At 43.5% G+C, this 21,496-nt stretch overlaps 1 protein-coding gene across 6 annotated transcripts in view; it reads left to right on the plus strand.

The window, feature by feature from the left end:
- Positions 1–21,496, plus strand: part of JAKMIP3 (Janus kinase and microtubule interacting protein 3) — a 698,412-nt gene that overhangs the window by 428,295 nt on the left and 248,621 nt on the right. For all 6 annotated transcript variants that reach the window (XR_011204932.1, XM_069239747.1, XM_069239745.1 and 3 more), the window contains one exon: positions 3,189–3,335. Coding sequence is in view for 5 of the 6 variants with exons in the window: in XM_069239747.1 (XP_069095848.1) it covers positions 3,189–3,335 (147 nt within the window). In the remaining variant the exon portion in view is untranslated. The remainder of the gene's footprint in view (positions 1–3,188; positions 3,336–21,496) is intronic.

Below are 21,496 nucleotides of genomic sequence, written 5' to 3' on the forward strand. Positions count from 1 at the left end.
ATCAGGTAAATCACAAACACCACAACTTTTAGCTGTTTTCAAAATGAGCTTGTGATGTGCTTTTCTGAATTACAACCTACGAGAAGCAGTATACCCAATGGACCTGGGTCACTCAACATCCCTGGAAAAAGTCATACATTTGCCAATGGGATTTTCTCCTACTGAGCAAATTCTCACCTCTTTAGGTATTCACAAACAAATTGTGGATTACTGCTGGAAATCTGAAACAGCAGTAGAGCCCCAAAGATACCTTATTTTGCGTACATAAATCTAACAAGCATAAGTTAGCCGACAGGAATTTGACAATAAAATGCACTTGCACTTGTAAACATTTTATAGTTTCTTAATGGGGATATGTTTTATCTGTTTGGGACCTCCATTCCCTTACAACACCCGAAGGGTTTCGATAGGACCTGGCATCTGTCTTCTGAGAATGATGTAGTCTTGATGAGATCTACCCGAGAACTGCCCTGTGGAGTATACAGTTACATGCCTAACTGTAACTGTTCAATACTTAGATGCAGCACAAGGAAACCAAGAACACATGGTGTCATTTGTCTGTGTTTATACAATCCAACTTTACTATATTATTTTACCCATTATTATATGCCTTGCACATTTATTCCCTTACTATGTATTTATTACTCTAGTCCTATAGTACTAGAGAATTTTTAAAAAAAAATAATTTAACTTTGTAAATAAAAATTCAAAAATAAATAATTAAATTTAAAAAATAATAATGTACATTTTACTCTCTCTTAAGCCTTGCTGTGTCTCCCCATCACCCTGTCTCTATTAATCTATCCTCCATCCCCACTCTGACTCATCCCAAACCCATTCTACTACGCTGATCTCCAAAATAACCTTGTCTAAACTCTTCCCTCCTCTACCACATCTAACTCACCCCAAACCTCAGTTTACTAGTATGATCTCCAAAACAACCCAACTAAATTCTCCCTCATTTATTTCACCTTTGACTCATCCAAAACCCCTTCTGCTAGTATGACCTCCCTAACCCCTTTCCCCAGACTCATCCCTCCTCCATCTCTCCTTTACTCATCCTAAACCTCATCCTATTACTATGTACTCCCAATTAACACTTCTAGAGTCTTCCCTCCTCTATCCCTCCATTACTCTAGTCAATCCATCTAACAAACTCACATATCCACTGCTTAAATTAACTCATACTAATACTAATACTGTACTCATATTTCCCTATACTTATCCACCACTAATTCCTCTTGGGTTCCGGAGTAGCATGCTACTCGCCATAAAGCGCTTTGACGCCTCGTCAGGGTTAGTAAGCGCTATATAAATTCAATTACAATTACAATTTGCTTTGACAGTTACAACAGCACTCTCGTTGGATTCCAGGCAGATTACCTTTTTGTAACTTTTAGGACTGACTCAGTAGAAATGTCTTCTAAACTCCAGGCAATGAGTGAGAGACCTAGGACCATATTTATCATTATTTCATGTCATTGAGACCTCCTGAGAGAACATGGAGCAAGCCTACCTGCCCTTGGAGAGTTACCCTTTGGAATGATACAGAGCAGCAGCCAATCAGCCCCAGGACAGTCTCTAAGTAGGAAGGGGAGTGTGGATCCCTTCCTCGAACAGTTATCCTCTTGGGCAGAACAGCAGTGTGCCTATGCGGTCCAGCAGCACCAATCCCACATCGCTGTAAAGGTTACTTGCAGACGTTGAGGACCCCTAGTTTTACTATATGGTTCCTTTGAAGTTGGGGGTGATTCAAAGCGTCCGCTTAGTAGCCAAGGCCATATCTGCCGTGGGTATGTAGTATGCCTTACCCACCCCGAGTATGTAGAATACCTGTTTCACAGGGTCCTCTTGGGTACAACACCTCAACCATGTCCCCACCCACCCCTTCCTACTATGGGTAGTACAGGCACATCCACTTTCCTATTTCCAGACAGTGGGGAAGTGCCTAGATTCCTAAGGTCGCGCACAGAAAGTCAGCAAAGACTGAGAAAAAATCAAAACATTTGAGGAAAATGTATTTAGCAGAGCCAACCAGAATCACGCCAAACCAACAGTAAAGGCGTCAACATTTCAGACATTCTGTTTACAAGGTCCTGTGCGGTGGAACTCGCTTGTTGCTGAAAACTGCTCAACCTCTGCTTACTTTTTCAAGACCAGTATCAAGGAACTCAGTCTACAGAAATCGTTATAATCAACCACACGCTCTCTTTACTTTTACACTAAATATTTCATTAACTATATGTACAAATGATAAATATATATGTACTATCCTATCTGCATTATATGTACACCACCCATCAAATCCAACATTCTATCTCTTACCCTGCACTGTCTATGTACTGTGTGTCTGTTGCTATATACAGTACATCCCATCAAAATGCTGCTGTTGATGGAAGAAACAAATAAGTAAATGGCTCACTCTTTAATGACATGTAAACTATTGTGGTGCATAAATGGGTTCACGCAAAGACCACAGATCTCTATGCCCAGTTCAGGTTTGGAACCTTGCTGCTAAGTGAAGGGGTGTGAAGCTGGGTAAGGGGTGGCACTGCATTGCCAATTATTTTGCTACAGCATAAAGGAAAAGCTTGATCCATTTATTTTGTCCTTTGTATAATATAATCTGGCGGTCGGCCTGGCTGAAATCAATGGTAAAGAATGTAAATATGAGAATATTAGCGATGGGCAAGTCTTGTTTGCTGTCAAGGAATAGATCTGGTGAGCATGGTCTACTGAAAATGACAAAGTAACATAAAAATTATTCTCTGCTTGTTTAGTTTTACGCAGAGCATGGGTTGAATGTTCGTACTTTACTGTGCATCTTTTTTCGGAGGAATGAATTCAAATAAATAATAACTGTTTTTGTTGCAAGTGATTTTAGGATTTTTTAATGGTTTTAAATTTAGTGTATTCACGTTTGTAGGATTTTATAGCGTCTGTCCCTCATTTAATCCGGTAAAAGGTTGTGTGGTTTCACTTCATGTGATGTCCTCGGTGTCAAACGTCATGTGATGTCACATCCTTGAATATCTGCAGGGCTACATGATATATATTATATTGGGCCGTTAGCTGTAGGAGTCAGGCAACTTTGCCTTTGCGATCAATGTATAAGTGGACTTTAAATCACCGACTCAGTCTTTTGTAAATAATATTATATGTAAATTGACATGATTTTTACATTTCAGTTAAAGCGCCTGAAGGAAGCAGAAAGTCAGTATAAACCTCTTCTGGACAAAAATAAACGTCTGAGTCGGAAGAATGAAGACCTGTCACATGCGTTTCACAGAATGGAAAATAAGTTAAAGTTTGTAACGCAAGAAAATATAGAAATGGTACAGTATGTTTTAGTTTTATTCTCTTGCCATGAAAGCATGTTTTTCTTTGTTCATTGACTTGCTTTTGCTAATAATGTACACGTGATTTATGTTGTTCAACTTGAGATACATATTTGCTTGTTTGCATAAGCCTTGTAGTCTCATATATCAAAATTATAGTAATGAAGGATTTTGAACCATGACCAGCAATTAATAGTTATTTGTAACCTGATCCAAATACCCACAACCTTCACTCTAAATTAAGTACTCTAAAATTCGCTTTGTTAGTTATTTGTCGCCTGCCCCGCATACTAACCCCATATTAATGTATATTCACTTCACATTATTAAATTAAACAATTAGCATTGTCCTAATCTTACGCCGTAATGTATTTTATAGATGTAATGATCCTTGATCTTTTGCATCAATCTTAAAGTAACTCTAACCCCTTTATAATGATTATTACACTACAAACACAGAAAGAGTAGATCTGAATGGTCATTGTCAGAGCACTATTATAAAAACACCCAATCGGGGGGTTGCCCAAGCCAAAATTAATTCCCTTTATACCCAGTGCTTGAAATGGAAAAAATAAAGTGCAGGTACTCTGTGCCAGAGTACCTGCTTGTTTCTGAGAAGTGCCGGTACTCTCCAATTAAAAGAATTACGTATTTCTTGAGATGTGCCGGCACTCTCCCTCTCAAAATAAAAAAGTGCCGGTACTCAGTACCGGACAGTACCGGCCCATTTAAAGCACTGTTTATACCTAGAGGTGAAAATAGAAAACAATCGTCTTCGTAAAGAAGGCAGCATTTAGATTTGCATGACTTGAAAGTCAAACACATCCTTAATTAGTTTTATACTTAAATTAAATCAAAAAATTATACCTTAACCTAATGTTAATGTTAGTTTAACCCTTCAAAATACATTTAATTAAATGTCGTCCCTCCTGCCCTTTTTATTTCAGTAAATAATACTAAAGTACAATTTCCCTTAATTCAACGTAATAACGTTAGTTAAGTGTTACTGTGCTTACCTAAGTCGAGGCATTTATTGATCACCTCTGTAGTGAACAACTCGTTCTTACAGCGATACAGGGGCATTGATGTTGTGCCATCAACATTTTGGAGGTTGTGGTTGTACTGTGTTGATACACTGCTGGCTGTACGTTGAAAGGACATACACACCATGTACTTGTGGGACACAGGCATGAAAAGAGCGTTTAATTTAGCCAGTCACATCAGAATACTTACCATATTTCACAGGTTCTCAAAGGAGCCTGTAACCATTTGCAATCAGGAAATGTTCCATTTCACACAACGTCCACATTCTAATGGCGTCTCATAGCAATGGGCAAGAGTTCATGGTGGTCTGCAGGTAAACATCTAAATGTCTCTTGTCATTGCTCATCTACGGTAGTCTGTTAAGAGCACGGGCAAGGAGGGCTGTCTGTTCCTGGGATGTCTCTTTGCTTGCCAGGATATCGCTTGCCAGTCTTACACACAATATGTGCTGTGCAATGGTGCTTGTGAGGGTTCAGTAATTTACTATATAGTGACATTGAGAGAGGAGCTGCAGCGGGAAAGGTGCCCCCCACATAGCAGCTTTAAATTTGTATGATTATATAGATGTTAAATGGGAGGGATGCAGTAAAGTGCTCACAAACCAGAAAAGGACCAGCCCCAAATCCACACAGAATCAGCCCCAAGCGTTTTATGCCACAGCTGCTCCAACATTTATCAGACTGAGTTATGTCCAGTTCATCCTCGAGTAAGAGCCAGGAGACGCATTGAAGTCAATTTGGCATTCTTTGGTCTGCTGAATGAGATCTTTAAGACTTCACTAGCTTGCAGCCTAATGGAGTATATCCAGTTCTTACAGCTTACACATGAGTTGTGCCACATTGGAGAGTTTGTTCGGTACCTGTGACTTATGTACACTCCAAGGCTAGCTTTGGGCCTATTCTATCAATAGCAAAAAAAAGCGTTGTAGCTTTGAGAACGACCTGTTAAACAATATGCCTCTCTATTCCATAGAAATAAAAAAAGGTAAAAGTAAATGCTCTGTATCGTATCTTATGTTAGGAGCAACTTGTTGCAGTCTGTTGCCCCGTTTTATCCTCTTGTAGATGCATCCAATGGCAGTTGACCCCGACTGCCTCTCAGTATCACCTGCCTTGTTTTGCGTCCCAGGTGACTGAGCTGTAAGGCTTTACTATTTGCCTTCGCCCATGAGGGTTGAAAAATACACATTCTCTAGCCGCTACAGTGGTGGAGGCGAACCAGCGGTTCCCACGAGCTAATGATTTTTGCAGAAATAAAAACAGGCAAATGGATATCAAGTGGTTCGTAGAATATCGCTTCATTTTGTCAATAAGGCAATTGACACCAGATCCCTGGCTGCATGGTTAAACCGTAAACAACTGTGCAGAGAGGCTATGGGCGGAATGAGCTATATTGACTGTAGGTAATGTAGGGTAATGTCCTGCCCTACCTTAGAAGGACATCGATTGCCTATCAACTATCTAGTTTATTTTATAGCACTGACTTTTTTTATGTTTTCTTCTTTCGTTCTCCTGGTGCGCCCGTTAGCTGGATTGCTATTCTATGAAAACCTCCGAACAACTGTTTGGAGTTTTTAATGGTTTTTTGGACTTTAGCTACCTTATGCTGACCTCCGTGCCACATGTAAGGCTATTCAACATTGCTTTTGCACGGTTGACGTGTGTTTTTTCGCCCTGTGCAGGCGTGCAGCTCAGGATATAGCAGATATGTTATTTATTATTCTTATTCTCTCTGCTCGGGCTTAGCTTCTGCAAGCGGCTTTGTAAGTTAGAGACACAATCATTGCCCCATTATGTAAACGCACGCACTCAAATAACGTCTTTCCTCTACAGAAGATGAAGTCCTGATAGCAGACGTCTTTTCCGCGCTATGTGCAGCTTTACCGTGGATGTCACACGTGGTAATAGGTAGAAGGGCTCGAGGTGAGGTAAGAAAGAACCTGAACGTTGAGCTACCATCACCAGGGCCGTTACAAGGCAGTGGGAGCAGAGTGGAATATGCACACACCCGTGCTGACACCAGGATGCTGAAGGGATGGCATAACACTGCTTTTGTAAGAACACTCATACCTGTGCACAGCTGTACACAGACCTACATAGAGCCATGACTGTACCGTCCGCCGATAGACCGCTGCTGCAAGGCGCATTGATGCCCCCAAAGGCCTACTATTTAGTCCCAAGCACTCAGCCATTTCATTGCAAACAATGACTGCAGCTTGAGGTACAGTGATGCGCACTGTGATGTCAGAAAAGTAATTTGACACTTTCCAATGAACCCCTTCACATTCTGTAAAGAAGCGTAGCATATCTAATGACAATTATTTGCATTGGACTTACGACCTGCAGACCAGAATAAACCGGAAGGAGGAAACACAACACCTACTGTGCTACGCATGCCCTTCAGTTACGGAGTATTTAGGTACACAGCACAGCTGGTTAATACAATATGTCACCTGTGTGATTAGGTACGGCCATAGTGCAAGGGGTGTTCAATTGCATACCCACCTGCCTAAATTCAATCAGATATTGTAGATTTATGTAGACAGTCTCCATTTTGGGTCCGTTTTCATAAACAATATCACGTTTTAGCAATCTGAGGCATTTCCTATGTCCTGTCACCTCCGGGACGGTATCACATAAAGTGAGCACTGCAAGGGCACTATCACACAATTCAAGAAATGTACCTGCCACAGGTTTGGACGAGTAGCAGACAATGAGAAGCAGTAGGAACACGAGGAAGTTGAGAAATGTGTTTAAAGCCCAGTGAACCAGTAACCAGGCAACAAGTACAATTACAATGCAAGCTGGACCCAGTCCAGATCCTCTAGATAGTATTTGAGGAGAACGTGAACTTTAAAGGACACGGGAAGCAATTCACTTCCGTATCGATTTGGGTACCGAATAACGAAATACAGCGAGAAAAAAATACTGGCAACTGAAAAAAAAATGACTTCAAGATATTGGCATATTTAAATAGTATTCAACCACTAACTGCGATGTTACAGAGACACCACTGGACTAAAAATAGGATTCCTCATGCATGTTAGATAAAAAAGAGACTCCATATGCAAGAGAATCCAACTCCCTGCACAATCCACCATGGTTGAGACTTTAAGTCAAGTGTACCAGGAATACATGCCTGATTTCATGGAGGGTGGCATGGATGATCACAGAAGTGGACGACCTAGAGATTGGGCCTGATGCTGCCACAGTAGCCCTCCAGCTCCAGGACTGCCACCATGAGGGCCAGGTAGAGATGGTGATGGAGCTTGGTGTGGAGAAGGTGAAGTGGTGGTAGAATCTCAAAATAGAGAATATATAAGGAAAAAGATAATTCTCAGGAATCTTGTTGATCATTTCACATATACCTTCTGATTCACCAGCTATTTACCCAATCTACCGTCCCCTACATGTGGTGTTTTGAAGGGGTTCTTATCATTTTAAATATATTTTAAACAAATACATGGTGATGCGGTGTTACATGGTGGTTACACTACGTTAACATAATGAAGAAAGTAAAATCATAAAAGTGTTGTTATTTATTTGGTCCTACCAGATCAGTAGTGATTGGCACTTGCTGTAGTCAGTAGATTATGGCTTCCTGGAGGCACTACTATAAAACACTGTTTATGTTTGAACATCTATGGATTTGGAATACTGCATATTACTACTGTATATCATTCTTCCCCTCCAACATCAACAGATGCACTTTATAACTGGTTAGTTATGTTGTCCTTATTGTCTTGTATCAGAGATTCGATGCTAACTAACTGAAAACCGGATACTCTGGCTAATCTCCGATACCTGTTTGGCTTTGAAATAAAATATGCTGTACACGTACAGTTTAGTAACTGCCTGAGCAGGTTAGGCAGACTAAGGTCTTGGGTTATGCTTGTGAATATGACAACCACTACAGCAATTTGTTCCAATTACAAAACAAAAATTACTCTTTACCTAGCTGTCATTTTAGAGGTGTTTAACAGAATGAATAAATACATTATTTATATGAGGGTGAATACTATCTAAGCGGTTCTAAGAAAACCTAGCAGTGAAAACTGACTAAAAGCTAAAATGTCCAATTTGGTGACAGAGCTCTCCTGGCCTCCAATGCATGTGGTTATTGCTAATTAGTCTGGAAGACCAGAGAAAACAGACAGGGGCATTCTATGCTCTTACATGGGTTAGCAAACAAACACAAGTGATGGACGGAATGCAGAACCAATCAAACATTCATCCCAGTCACAGATCTGGATTTAATCCATCAACTGTTTCGCTCACCACGCCACCCCAGTTTGGACTCAGCCATATTCAAATCAGTCTTGACCCTGTTCCCATGGAAACAGTCTAGCCCAAACTGCCAGGCCAGGTCCTCCCTGGACCAGAAACAAGAACCCTGGGGCTGTTTTCAGAGTATCACCTTTCATCAGCAAGGATAGCTTGAATCCAGTGGCATAGTGAGCCCGGGACCCATGTCTGGGCATACAGCACACATAGGGTGACAAAAGCAAACATACTCAAATGATGGACAGAATGCGGAACCAATCAAACATTCACCCCCAGTCACAGATCTGGGTTGAATCCATCAATTCCATTGCTCACCACTCCACCCCAGTCTTGACCTGTTCCCCATGGAAACAGTCCAGCCTGGACTGCCAGGCCTGGTCCTCCCTGGACCAGAAACAAGCCGCCTGGGACTGGTTTCAGGCTATCACTCTTCATCAGCCAGGCTAGCTTGAATCTGGTGGCATAGCAAGTATGGGACCCATGTCTGGGCATAGCCTTCCCACTTAGGGCGACAAATGCAAACAAACAAAAATGATGGACAGAATGGGGAACCAATCAAACATTCAACCCCAGTCACAGATCTGGGTTTAATCCATCAATTATTTTGCTCACCACGCCACCCCAGTTTGGACTCAGCCATATGCAAATCAGTCTTGACCCTTTCCTGCATGGGAACAGTCTAGCCTGAACTTCCAGGCCAGGTGCTCACTGGACTGGAAACAAGCATACTGGGACCAGTTTCAGGGTATAACCCTTAATCACCCAGGCTAACCTGATTCCAGTGGCATAGTGAGTCCGACATCCATGTCTGGGCATACCCAGCACACTTGGGGTGACAAAAGCAAAAAACACAAATTATGGGCGGAATGCGGAACAAATAAAATATTCATCTCCAATCACAGATCTGGGTTTAATCCATCAATTCTTTAGCTCACCACACCACCAAAGTTTGGACGCAACCATACGCAAATCAGTCTTGACCCTGTTCCCCATGGGAACAGTCCAGCCTGATCGGCCAGGCTAAGTCATCCTGGGATCGGAAACAAATATCCTGAGACTGGTTTTAGGGAATCACCCTTAATCAGCCAAGCCAACTTGAATCCAGTGACAAAGGGCCAGATGTATCAGAGGGTTTTACTCATTCTGTATCTATGAGAAAACATGTTCATACATACGGCCCATAGTGAGCACGGGACCCACGTCAGGGCATACCCGGAGCACTTAGGACATCACAAGCAAACAAACACAAATGATGGACGGAATGCGGAACCAATGAAGCATTCACCACCAATCACAGATCTAGGTTTAATCCATCAATTTCTTTGCTCACCCCGCCACCCTAGTTAGGACCCAGCCATATGCAAATCAGTCTTGACCCTGTTCCCCATGGGAACAATTCAGCCCAAACTGCCAGACCAGGTCCTCCCTGGACCAGAAACAAGCATCCTGGGACCGGTTTCAGGGTATCACCCTTCATCAGCCAGGCTAGCTTGAATCCTGTGACCTAGCAAGCATGGGACCCACATCTGGACATACTCTTCCCACTTAGGGTGACAAATGCATAAACTACAGATGATGGACGGTATGCAGAACAAGTCAAATATTCACCCCTAGTCACAGATCTGGGTTTAATCCATCAGTTGTTTTGCATGCCAAACCATTCCACATTGCAGGTACTATTCACCTTGTACCCCACTGGCCCTGAGTCGCAGATTGGGGTGCCTTGCACTCTACCCCAATACAGCAGAACCCAATGTCCTAGTTCAATATGGAGGCCAATAGGAAGGCATGTAACACAACCCTCTGTGGATAGACAGGAAAGGAGTGTAGGTGAGAATCCCTCCCTAACAGATGTCCAGCAGGCATGTAGCACTGTCCTGCACCCCTCACCCGGACTGCCCACGTGGCACGCAACTATAAATCCACCACTTCATCAGCAAAACTGGCAATACCGGATAGGATCTCGACATATCCATACTGACCCTGTACTGCCCCCTGATGCAACTCTGTGAATTTCCTGTGACTCCGCACAGTCCTTTGGTGACTTCCAAACATGGTACTCTGCATCTCCCTCCACCCTGGGATCCAGTCCAGGGGCATCACATATTCCCAACATGGTCCACCCAAAGCAAGATAAGGCACAGACGTGCCCAGCAGGCGGAACACAAGTCATGATGGCAGGCAGAACTCGCTCCTAGTGGGTGGTTCAAAAGAGTAAACACTCGCTGCTCAATCACATAGATTTGACAAGATATGTCCTCAGTGATAGATGTTAAAACCACTCTGGAACCAAAAATTGCTGCTCTAAAGATAGATATGAGCTTAGTGTGGGATGACCACAGAAAACTGAAGGAGTGAGAGGCGACAACAGATTCCACACTAGCATCTATCAGACCGCTGGTCATGGTACCACAACTCGAATGAAAGCTCTGCAGGATGAAGTGGAATACTCAGGAAACATGCGGGCGACCAAGAAGGCAGATTCAGATGGAAAAATGTGTGAATAGTGGGCCTCCCTGAGAAGGTAGAAGATCCCAGCATGGAGCTGTACCTGGTAAGAAGGTAGAAGGCCTCAGCATGGAGCTGTCCCTGGATAACTGGTTCACAACCATTATTCAACAAGCTAGACAATCAACCTTCTTCTCAGTAGAACAATCCCATAGGGTCCCAGGCAGACCCCTAATCCTGGTGCCCCTCCGCATCCAGTGGTGGCCCAGATCTTTAATTACAGGGACAGAGGACTTAACCTGCAAGTCACCAGAACCAAAGGACTGTGGTCAGTGGAAAACTGTCAAGTTAATATATTCCCTGATAACACCCATGAGGTGCAATGCCACAGGTCCTCCTTTCTTTCATTGAAACGCTGACTACGTGATCATGGTAAAAAATACATACTGCAGTTCCCAGCCATGCTCTGGATTGTACATGACAACATCACCACACTATGCAGCAATCCAGAAGAGGCCCAGAACTGGTTAGAATTCAAAGCTATAACAGTGGCATTTTCTGAGTCTACGAACCCCTCTGGGAGCTGGCACACACAAAGGTGCCGCAAATCCTACAGGGCATGCACTCACCTGGGCCCCACCAAGAAACAAGCAGCTGGGGAACAAGCACAAGCAATGGCGGACCTCGAACTGACAGAATCCGCTCTGTCCCCCAAGGCGTCGCTGACCAGTGGTTTCAAGGAGGAAACCGCAAGTATCTCCCAATCCCTAATGAAAACCATACTTGGAGGCAGCACAGTGGTCACCCCACAGACTGCAGAAAAAACAGGGAGAAGGTAAGAGGAGGCAGACATTACATACACGTTCCAACCCAAGACTTCCTTCATGAGGCAGTTGCAATGAACTTGGGTCAGAGACCTTAGTCTCCTGCAGCGGCTGGGCATCACAGGCACTATCCCGGGTTATATATCAAAACTGAATCATCACCCGCACCATATTGACAACTTATTGTCATAGTTTGATTATCATATTGACCTTTCTCCCCTTTATTACACAGCAACTCAGTGCGAGTAACCGGACGCCCGTTGGCAAGCCAGCTAGGGAAGGGGCATTTTAGATGCGGTGTGGTATTACTATTTCATATTGTTTTATGTTACCAATAATTGAATTTGGCATGCTACCTGATCAGATTATTGAAGGCAACAGCAGGTTTCCACGGCGGTGGAGGTGAATGGACTTAACATACTAGGTATAATGCTCCCATGTCCTCAATGTGGTTAAGGATTGGACACCTGATAACGGTTATTGACCTGCAATGTACGGGGGATGGCTGATACACAAAACGCAATTGAATATACCAATATCTCCATAGGGAGCACACATCAATAGCGCTCCTACAAGAAAGACACCTAACAGCAACTGACTTAGACAACACACTCAAGTGCTTGCGGGGCACCCTAAAATGAACCACATACTCGTGATATGCCATGGGGTACTCATAAGGGTAGAACCGGGCACACCATTGCAGACTATACACACTAACCTGGATACAGAAGGAAAATATGCAATATTGGAGGGGTACTGGACTGCCTCTCCGTTACACTAGTTTTCTTGTATGCCTCAAATAATAACCAAACACAGTTCCTGCAGACCCTCACACCAGCTCTACTTCATGACTTATCCACACCCAGCTACTGGGGAAGTGATTTTAACTGTGTTCCAGAGACCGCAGTAGACCGCTACCTTCTCCCCATTTCAGGAGCACAGTCAATAGTGTTCTCACACTATCTGACGCCCGGGCCAATAACATGCAGGTTAAAGATGTGTGGCATAGCCTGCACCCTCACCACAGGGAACACTCATACTATTCCAGTTTACACAATATACACACCAGGATAGACCTCCAATATTGCAACACAGAGTCAATGCCAGTGATCAGTGGTGCTAATAATCTGGGGCGCACCATATCTGACCACTGCCCATTACTACGACACCTGAAGTGGGGACGCGCCGACCTTGCATACCTACCTGGTGGCTCCCCCCGGATTTGGGTAGTTATATCTACCCACGTCACCACACATTTCACAACCAGCGATGGTATAGCATCCAGCCCCGGGATCGAATGGGACGTTTTCAAAGTGGTCCTGCGGGGCCAAGCAATCCAAACACTATACGTCACTCAAAAGGTGCTGTGCATAGAACTAAACACCCTAGATTCTGACCTGTGTTAACTTGAGCGACACCTCCCCACGGACCACTCAATAGCGGCTCAACTCACTAAACTACGTTGCTCTCCCAAACAGTCTCTGGAACAAATTTGTTGGTTGGATTACAGGGAATATCAAGCCAGCAAACATGCCGAGGGGGACAAAGTGGGTAGGCTACCGGCATGGGTCCTTTGTCCTGAGACTTCCAGGACCCCAGTCACAGCCATAAGCTACGCAGCGGGAAACATTCTTAAAATCAAAGAAGTCATAAACAAGGACTTCCGATCATATTAGGCTAAACTTTACACAGCTCCTGAGTTGGCAGACGTCAATCTAATCAGTACATTTCTAGACACTGTCCAACTGCTTCACCTCCAGCCAACGAGCTAGCCGAGGCAATCCAGCAATTATCAAGGGACAAGACATCAGATACGGACAGCTGGCCAGTTGAGTTCTACTCCGCATTTCACCTCCCTTTTACCACACCTACTCAAGCTCTTTAGCAAGGCATTCACCAAAGTAATACTCGCCCTCATTTAACTAAGCAGTCTTGGTGGTTCTCCTAAAGACAGACAGTGACCCACTTCTAATGAGTTCATGCACTCCTCTCGCCCTATTAAATACTGATGACAAGATCTTAGAGAAGGTCCTGGCAAACCGACTGACACCCGTCGATCAGCAGTTAGTGCACCAAGATCACAATTAGTTAATTCCTGGATGAAATACCTTCTTAAACCTCTGTCGCGTATTTATGTTAATGGACTGGGCAAGTTCCACTGGAGCTTCTCCCTGTGTCACTTTCTTAGACATAGAGAAAGCATTCAACATCCTCGGGTGACCGTACTTACTCAAGTTACTCGAAAGGATGGGAATTGGCCCCACATTTTTGCTGTGGATTAAGACAGTGCACCACTCCCTGCAAACCTGGGTCAGGGCCAGGCACATTTTATCAGAACCGTTCACTATTGAACGGGGCACCCAGCATGGATGCTCCCTGTCACCTGTCATTTTTGCACTAGCCATGGAACCCCTGGGGTGTGCCTTACGAGTGCACGCCCTAGACTAGGGAATTTATGCCCACAATACCTGACATGTCCTCCCAATGTATACAGACAACGCCCTGATATACCTCAAAAACGACCCTAATGTTCTCCCCCATCTCATGGAGCTTTTACCACGTTTCAGAGAAGCATCTGGTATCTCAGTGAATTGGAATAAATCTTATCTATTGCCCTTAACATAGCTGACTGACATTCAGAGGGGGAATTTACTGCATGCCCTTCTCCCCTGGGAGTTTGACTCTATCAAATATCTAGAAGTCTGTGTGTATTACTGCACCACAGACCTCATTGAGGGTAACATAGGTAGAGCTATCAGGAGTGCAAGAACCTTCCTCCCCTTCTGGACATCCCTCCCCCTCTTGGTGATGGGCAGAATCACCATCTTCAAGATGCTGATCCTTCCCAGAGTTCTATACTTTTTCTCAGCCCAACCAATGCTACTACTGGGAAAAATCTTTACAGACTTTCGCACCCTTCTCACCGCACTGATCTGCGGCACAGGCCAACACAGGGTTGCACTCACAAATTGTATTCCCCCTATTGATAGGCGTGGGCTTAGTGCCCCAAATTATGAATATTATTACAGAGCAGCCCAACGTCAGTGGCCTATGAGATGGCTTGCAAACCACAATATCACGGAAATGGGACACAAGGGGACTGATCTGATGACCAACTGGATTCTACAATGGCTACTGAGACCTGATGTGTGCAGACCAGGTGTTAAGGGGAATACCCTGACGAGGGTAGCTAAGACGTGCTGGACTAAGCATGTCACTGGTAAAAATAACTGTTCCCCTTACTCCCCAGAGCTCCCCCTGTGGGTGCTCCTGGAATGCAAAGACCTGCAGAAGCACCCTGATGCAACGGCATGGAGGCATGTGGGTATTAGGACCTGGGGAGACATATTCACTGAAAATATATTCATCACCCTGGACAGTATGGTGTACGATTACAGGGTCCTACGAGGCTCCTTCTTACTGTAAGCCATGCTTACCCGAGTCCTCCATACAGTATGGCAGAAGACACACGATGAGCTGGAGCCTTCCATTACACAACAGGTACTCCTGACTTATGGGACACCCCGTAAAGCCATTACACAGTTATACACCATCCTGCTGAAAGGGAACACCCCTTACAATAACTCCGACTTATTGGGAAATGTCCCTCACAACCCAACTGAAGGACAAGCAAATTTCCAAATGCTTGAGTATACCAAGAGTCAGCTCAATGAACACCAGATTTAAATACACACAGTTTAAATATTTATATCATACTTATTTGACCGCCAAATGGATAGCACATATGTACCCGGGGGCATTAGATCTCTGCCCCCGCTGTTGTGCCCCTGAAACCGACTTCCTATACATGCTATGGGAATGCCCAACACTCACCCCCCTATTCAGACAATATTGCAGGCTTCCTCACAGATACCCTGGGCACCCCCTTTCAAAAGTACAGTACAAACTGTTCATTGGGCATTACTAAGCAGACAGCAGAGTGCAAATCTATTAATAAATTCACAGCCCCAGCCCCGGTACTGGTGAAGCGTATGCTAGCCATGTCTTGGAAATCTGCCACCCCTCCCCTAATCAGGCTGTAGCTCTCAGAATACCGAATAGCTTTTCTGGCAGGACAACAAATACTGAGGGACATTGGACCTGACTAACGCTCAACACATACACCACCAGACTGACACACATATCCACATAGAATCCAAAACCAAATCGGGCGAACGACCACTCAGCTCGAACCATCCAAACCTACCAAGACTAGAACATGCCAATCCTGAAGCCCCCCTCAGCCCCGGAATGCCACCCAAATACCCTATCCACCAGTTCCCACTGGTGCTGAACTGCACACAATTGGAGTACAGTATCCCAGGAACCATGTTGTGTGCCGTATGGAATACAGCTGATTATTTGTGTTCACAGTTCTTGTATGAAGACATTCACACTCATATAGACCAAATGTACATTTATAAGCAATGTATTTACGCTACTTGATGCATTAGGAATACTGTACTCTTCTCATACTGCCAATTAATGCATGCGCTTTCTGCGATACAAAAACCAATAAAGAAATTTAGTGGCACAGTAAGTAAGGGAGACACATCTGGAAATACCCTTCCCATTTGGGGCGAACAAATCTGCACAACAATATGATGGAAGGAGTGCTGAAACTTTTCAAACACTCACCCCCAGTCACAGATCTGGGTTAAATCCATTGTTCTTTTGTTCACCATGCCACTCAAGTTTTAACCCAGCCATTTGCAAATCAGTCATGACCATGGGAACAGTCCAGCCCGAAATGCCAGGCCAGGTCCTCCCTGGAGCCTGTTATACACATGCAGACAAAGAAATATTCAAACACAGTATTACATAAGAAGACACAAAATTACCTGTACAGACACAATTTTTCACATGCAGGCACAGCAATACTCATACATGCACTGTTCTGCACATGCAGACGCAGAAATACTCAGGCACAGTTATACACATGCAAACACAACATTACCTATACAGATATAGTTATACACATGCAGATATGGCAGTACTCATACAGGGACTGTTATATGCACGCATACATAGTAATACTCATACACGCATTGTTATACACAAGTGGTCACAAAGATACTCTAACACAGTTATACATATGCAGGTACAACATTACCCATACAGACACAGGTATACACATGTACATATTGCAGTGCTACTACAGATGCTTAATAAGCATGAAGACACAGAAATAGAGACAGTGTTAGACCTGGCATTTTTGGTGTGTTTTCCCCTATTTTTTGCCCTCTGACCTCCTGTTTTGTGACTTCATCTTTGATGGCTTTTAGGATTCTGGGCCCTCTACCACTGCTGACCAGTGTTAAAATGTAGGTGCTTCGTACTCTAAACATGGTAAAATTGTGCTCTCCACAATTGGCAGATTTAATTTACTTATGAGTCCCTAGGAAAGTCCACTATCTGTCCCCAGGGCCTGTAAATTGCAGAGCACGTGTGCAGTTTTAAACAACCATTTCGCCCAAACATTCCTTTTTTATGACATATAAGTCACCCTTAAGGTAGGCCCCTAATTATCCCCAAGGGCAGGGTGCAATGTATTTAAAAAGTTGGACTTGTACTTTAAATTTAACATGCCCAGATAGGGAAAAACTCTTACATTTGTTTTTCACCATTGCAAGAACTGTCTCTGTCATAGGCTAGCACTGGATTACCTTAAACATCTTTTAAGTGTAATTTCCAATTGGAAATGATAGAAATATGGAGTTTGGTGCCTCTGAACTCACAATTTAAAGTAAAAACTTATGGCGAAGTCTGATTTTAAATTGTAAGTTTGAAAATGCCACTTTTAGAAAGTTGGCATTTTCTTATTTCAACCATTCTATTCCTCTCCCTGTCTCTGAATACACAGCCGGGGTTGTTGACAGCTGAGCTTTGTGCATTCCCTTAAGACAGGCACACGCAAAGGGAGCTTGGTGTCACATTTGCATCCGTATGGCCCATCACCAGGATGATGGGCCTTCCTGGGCTAGATGGGTGGGAGGAGCTGACACTTACATCTGAATAGGGCTGGGCCTCTCCTCACACAAAGAGCTGCATATTCCCTTGTAGAGTGTCTGGAGCCAGGGAAGGACAGGGACATTGTGATATTCAAAGGCCTCTTTGAGGCCTCCCACACTTCAAAGGCACATTTAGGTATAAGTACTGGACCCCAAAACCCAGCAAATCAGATCTCTACTGGAACCAATGACACTCTGCCAGTAAGAAGTACTACAGTGCTGCCAGGAGGGACTACCACTCTGAAACTGCATTAATGCGCACTCTGTAACCCTTTGCGCTACATTATGCCTGCACCAGGCATAATGTGTGCAAAGGGGGCATTCATGAGATTTCCTTGTGCCATTTGTTACGGCACTTTTAACGCCTGCTCAGAGCAGGCGTTAAAAGGGGGCTTCCATTCTTTAGAATGGGCCCCTATGTACTCTGCAGGAATAGCGTCAACAGTTTGGCACTACTCCTGCAGAGTACATCAATAGGGTAAAAAACAATGATGCTATTGCCCCCTTCCCTGCACCATGGTGCACCTTATTTTAAATACAGCGCACACATGGTGGCAGTAGGGGGCGCTAAGGGGCGCAACTTTCCATAAATCTGCCCCTATAGTTCCACAGAACTGTAGAGTACCATGAAAGAACCGCAACATATTTATTGTTATATGACGTATTTTATGTGCTTTTGTATGAACATAGACATTCGGACTGCTCATATGAAGTAATATTGTAAATAAAGCTAATTATGTGAATTGATGTTCATGCTAGAACGGCTTCAACCACCTAGAAGCATATTGTTTAAGGTGGAAAGTATCCATTTTTAGTGCATTAAAATACAACAACATTTATATTAAAGTATTCTCAGTGTCATTTGTGAAGATCAGTCAAACATTCTAAACAAAATACATGAAATCATACCCCTAGAAACATTTTATAAATATAAAAATAAGACCGACATAGGTGGGCCTTGAATTTTCAGTCATTGTGAGCCACCTTGTACAGTTGAGATGGAGTAATGTTTCACAACCCAGACAGCAGGAGAATTTATTTAGTGTTAAGACAGTTTGTCTTCATGTTGCACTTTTGTCTCTAATCAGGTACGGAACTAGTCGGTGTTTAATAATTTAATACACACATTTAAATTGGCAACATTGTGATTCAAAAATGTCCTCTCAGTTCGAAAGTTCTTTGAGTTAAAAGAACCTCCATATTATTGTTTCCTCAATTTCGAAAGATATTAGTGCGACCAAGAAAAGCTCTGCGAACCAGCACACGTTATGTTTGTGCCTTTGTGTATATCTTGTTCAATGCTGTATTTACATAAGGCCGAATGTTCTAGTATGCTTCCAGTGCCGAGAAAGCTAGCATTGCAGATGGTTCCCGCAAAGTTCACCTCATAGGCTCGGGGAGAACAGCAGATGGCGCGTGCTAGTCCTGCCAGCAGCCTGTCCCTGTAAGCAATTTGCGACATCATTTCACGTTGCTTCAACCTAGGAAAGACAGGGAAAGGAAAATGTGGGTTAATGTATTCACTGCACACCCAATATTAATGCACCGGCGCCGCTAATCAATCAGCATAATTTGAAATATTTAAATTACATAAAGCAGGGTAATTAACAGGGCCATGCATATAATATAGAAAGAACAAAATGTTAAAACCTTGGCTACGAATTACCTGATCATTTCCTCTGCTAACCAGATCAAATATTGGGATATCTTCAACGTTTCACTGCATAGTTAATAATTTTACATTAGCTATATTATTAGAGCAGTAGGTGGATTGAAGAGCCACTTCTAGACAATCTCTGCTTAACGTGGGTTTTCTAGCGGTGATTCAGTGAGGTGGGCATGGGTGCTGCAATTGTGGTCTCATTCTGGGCAACAACAGTCTCTATAGAAACATGTCCTATGGCCCATATTGTGGTCTGTGTGGAAGCGGGTCTGTATCACTGATGAATACATTTTAGGTCCTCAAATAGCCCATACCTCTGTGGGTTTTCTTGGTGGAAAATGTAAATGTGGCTGTTGAGTCCTTTCTAGTTCCTCTAATGACCAAAGTCTTGTCCTCCCAGATGCCATCCCACAACTTATGGCAGTTCTATTAATGTGATCAGGTTCCAACACAACCTGTGGTTTCAGGACTCTTATATGGCAAATTTACCTGCAGCTGAGCTCTGTCCAATGACTTTTGAGACCTCCATGTGCCACTGTGCACGAGAATCCTTCTGTGAACCCATGGCCCCACCAGAATTCTGTTTCTCCAGCTGTGGTAACCCCATACTCCACAAGTTCACTCCTTGTTCCTTCTATGTGCAGCAATGAGCTGCTTCTTCAGAATGCCTTTGAACTCTTACTTGGCGTTACAAGTCCGCTTCTCTGTAACTGGTTCACCAACAGTAACGCTGGCTCCTTCATCTCCATGTGTGTCTTTTTGTTGTTGTCCTTCAGAAGCCATTGTGTACCTCGTTGTCACTGGGCTGATCAGAAAACAATGGTCAGCAGAAGTGCTCTCAATTCATATGGCTAAAAGGCATGCAAGTGTAATCCCAAATGCACCAGTGTGGTGACATCACTGAGCCCGCACGTAGATTAATTAGCTCTAATAGGAGCACGATTGTTAAATACTGGGTCTCGTCAATCTTTACATCAAGTTTTGATGCTCCCAAACAGAGTTTATTGTTTTAAACTGAGTGCAATTCATCTGCGAGTGGATACTTTTCAGGTGGCACACATCATTTTCGTGCTCAGTCATGCAAACATGGAAACTTCAGCACATCTTTTACAAGAACATACTTCTGGCATGGTTAGCTTCTATCACCTACAGTCCAATTCGAATAAATGCTGCAACCTTTGCGGCGCACCATCTAATGCTTGCTTGCCCAGCGGTAGGCACATATTTTCATTAAAAGCTTAGGGTGTTTTTCTTCACCAGGCACCTATCACAAGAAATTACACAAAACATATTTAAAAATGAAGAGCATATCTAGAAGGAGCTTGCACCACCACTGCATAATGTTTTTGACACAGAGCATTCACTGCTCCATATTTACAAATTGACACATTAGGGCTAATGCATCACTTTTCTCTTGTGTCGTTTTTTTACCTGCGCTCCAACTGGCTTGATCAGCTAACGTTAGTCATATGCAAGGTAAATGTTCCCTCTTAAAATCCCATGCAGGTCTGACGCATGCATATTTACAAGTTTTTAGGAAAGTAATGCATCATTGGCAAATGACGTGCAGAGTCCAAAATGTGTCAAAATTCCTACTTCTCCTTAACCCAGGTGTAAAAATGATGCAGTGGTTTTCAATAGTAATCTGACCAGCTGAAGTCACTTTACACACTGGAATATGTCTGTATGTCACTTCCCCTCTACTAGTAGCGGGTCTACATGTGTCAATCCTATTGTAGGGCCCCTTGACCAAGCCGGGACCATGGCACCTATGATTTCATCATCCACTGCAGAAAGGCAATGTAACGTTGTGTACGTTTTGTAAGGGAAAGGCCACAAATGGCACTTCTCAATGGAGGAAGGGGCCCGAAGTCCAAGCCTGCATA

This window comes from Pleurodeles waltl, chromosome 6, assembly GCF_031143425.1.
Source record: "Pleurodeles waltl isolate 20211129_DDA chromosome 6, aPleWal1.hap1.20221129, whole genome shotgun sequence".
In the NCBI taxonomy this organism is placed as follows: domain Eukaryota; kingdom Metazoa; phylum Chordata; class Amphibia; order Caudata; family Salamandridae; genus Pleurodeles; species Pleurodeles waltl.